The 2,822-nt window shown below is 39.5% G+C and overlaps 1 protein-coding gene across 1 annotated transcript; it reads right to left on the reverse strand.

Annotated features, from left to right (window-relative positions):
- Positions 1–425: 425 nt before the first annotated feature.
- Positions 426–2,427, reverse strand: LOC121580194 (anaphase-promoting complex subunit 13-like). Its single transcript, XM_041895251.1, has 2 exons — positions 2,045–2,427; positions 426–829 (listed from the first exon to the last, which is right to left on the reverse strand). The coding sequence occupies exons 1-2, from the start codon at positions 2,141–2,143 to the stop codon at positions 656–658; spliced, it is 273 nt and encodes a 90-aa protein (XP_041751185.1). The 5' UTR covers positions 2,144–2,427; the 3' UTR covers positions 426–655.
- Between the last annotated feature and the right edge of the window lie 395 nt (positions 2,428–2,822).

The following is a 2,822-nucleotide window of genomic DNA, read 5'->3' on the forward strand; positions in this document are numbered from 1 at the left end:
GAAAACAGCTGTCTCAGTAAATTGAGTATTATGTTGTTGAATATAACAATAATACAATTGTTCAGGAAATAACTGAGCATTTGTCTGTTGTCAGTGGTCTCTTGCAATACTGCAGTATAGAATGTTCAATGCTACTTTTGATGGAGATCATGTATTCCTGTGAGCCTTTGTCCTAAACAAATTGTATTTTACATAACACAAAGAGCTCCCTGAGATGTCTTGACTAGACCTAATGATAAACACTTAAATGTGAAGTACTGTGATGATGGCATACATATTTCAGTGAACCCTACTGGTAATTGCATTTTCCCTGTTTGATGCCAGAGGCAAGGAGCCAATTACAAAAGTATACCTATGTATTTGCCACCCGTATGTCACACTTGTAATATGCATTGCCTTTGACTGAGGAAAAAAGAGTGGATGTATAAAATAAAACATCTGTTTATTTTGCTTCATTATACTCAGTTTACAATACATTTATTTCTGTCAGGCCAATAAGAAAATCTACAAATAGTCCAGGGATGCTGCACTCCAGGTTCAATTATTGAACTGAAAGACATTGTGGGTTTGAGGGGGTCCTTCAACATGAATGACAAAATACCACGTCAATGATTTTCTGTTGACCATTGTAAGACTACAGGAAACAGACAACTGTTCAACCACGGGTACACTGGAGTAGGCACAGCGTCCATTCACGAAGTAGCTGAGTCCCAGTGTTGGGTGTATTCTCGTGCAGACTCTGAAGGGCTAAATCCGACCACTTCATTTCTTGTTCTTTCACCGACTCTGTTGATCCTCCATTATCTTGCTCAGCTTCAGGCAGTTCACTCTGCAGGAGGGAAGAAAAAAGGCTTAACCACATGAACGCAAACTAGTAGTATTGTCCAGGCTTATACAGTAGCATGAGTATCGGACATTCCTAAAAGGGTCTTTATTCAGAAACTGATTTCTGAAAACAGATAGAGGACTCATGCCAAAGGCATTTGCTCTATTGGATACCACCAGGGAGAGAAGACATCTGTGAGGCCCTTGTGGACTAAAAGGTAGGGTCACTGATGTAAATGTAAGGTCAAATCTTTAAAAAAGGCATTCATTAACTAAACTAGCTATTTACACAGGTAACTGCCAAAATAAAGAAAACACTTGCATAAATGAGGGCTACAAAGTATATTGAAAGCAGGTCCTTCCACCCGGGTGTGGTTCCAGAGTTAATTAAGCAATTAAAACATCCCATATAAAAATGCCCAGTTGTCCATTCTTTTGGCTACTATGTTTAGAAAAGATCAGTGTGACTTTGAAAGAGGGGTCTCAAAGGAGCATAGGGGCTTTATTAAAGGGAGTGTCTGTCACCAGGGGTGTATTCATTACACCGATTCTGTTGCAAAACGTCTCGTCTATTAGTCAAATTCCCTCGCCGTTTCGTTTGCTACTTTTTGGTTCTTAAACAGTAAACGGTTTCCATTGCAAGACGTAATGAATCTCAAACCAATTTAACACTTATGTGAGATTCTGGAGCGGCGCCTGAGACAGCGGTTTCCACCACCATCAACAAAACACCAAATGATTTAAATTCTCGTGGATGAATGGTGTTGCATCCCTCCAATAGAGTTCCAGACACTTGTAGAATCTATGCCAAGGTGCATTGAAGCTGCTCTGGCGGCTCGCGGTGGACCAACGCCCTATTAATTTAAGACACTATGTTGGTGTTTCCTTTATTTTGGCAGTTACCGGTTGTACATGTAACATTAGCTACAGTGCCCCTAGTATACACTTTAGGTAGTGAAGTCCAAAGTCTACTTTTAGGGTTTATAGTAGCTTAGGCAGGTAAGGCTTTATAACTACCCATCAGCGATTTGGATTGGGGATCAAATAATAAAAACTCTGATGTATGAATTGTATAGCTAGCTAGCTATTCATGAATAATTATGAGTGAGCCAGATGCAGAAGCTACATCTATGTAACGCGTTAAGTTAGCTATAGCTAGCTAAACCTCATCATGAACATTGTTGCACCATAAACGTCATTGTTGAAAGGCTTTCCTTACCAATGGGATAGTGACATCTTCATAAGGTAGACGGTCTTCCCTCCAAGCGTCATCTGTTAGATCAAGAACCCTGCCGTCTCTTTGAACTTCACTTTCCATCTCAGAATGTTATTGTTGCCTGTTAGCTAACGTAGCTAATTGACTACTGTAGCTAGGTGTGAAGATTGCACAATTAAGTATTCTTGTTTGTTGTGGTGCAAACAACCCGTCGAAAAGCAGTCTGGTGTGGCATGCCAGAAGTCTCAATGAAGTTTATAAGAGGCTAATTTATTTCCCAAAACAAAATGTTTAGCTAGCTAAGGTAAAACAAAATGTTTAGCTAGCTAAGGTAAAACGTGGAATACAAAACCCTGTGTGAAGCTGCTTCTTCTTCTATGGTATATTGGCGTTCGCACAACTTAGTGTGCATTCTGCCACCTACTGTGCGGGATGGAAACAGGATTCCCCAAAAAACTGAACAAACTACTCCAAAAATAAAATCAAACAACTTTGTTGTTAACAATAAAACGTATTCTTCTTTATAATGGCGTTCGCAATAATTTGATATGCATTCCGTCACCTACTGTGCAGGTGAATAATAAGGAGCACCCAAAAATTGAAATAATGTGGGTAAAAATAAATCAAATATCATACAAACTATCGAAAAAGAAATTAACTACACAAAATCAACACCCTTTTCTGTAAAAAAATCTAATCAGGTCCCTACACTGGCTCAAACGGCTCCTGTGAGGGCTGGACATTTCCTAGCAACAATAGTCCTTGTAGTGCTTCTGCCGTG

This window comes from Coregonus clupeaformis, chromosome 13 (assembly GCF_020615455.1).
Source record: "Coregonus clupeaformis isolate EN_2021a chromosome 13, ASM2061545v1, whole genome shotgun sequence".
Classification (NCBI taxonomy): Eukaryota; Metazoa; Chordata; class Actinopteri; order Salmoniformes; family Salmonidae; genus Coregonus; species Coregonus clupeaformis.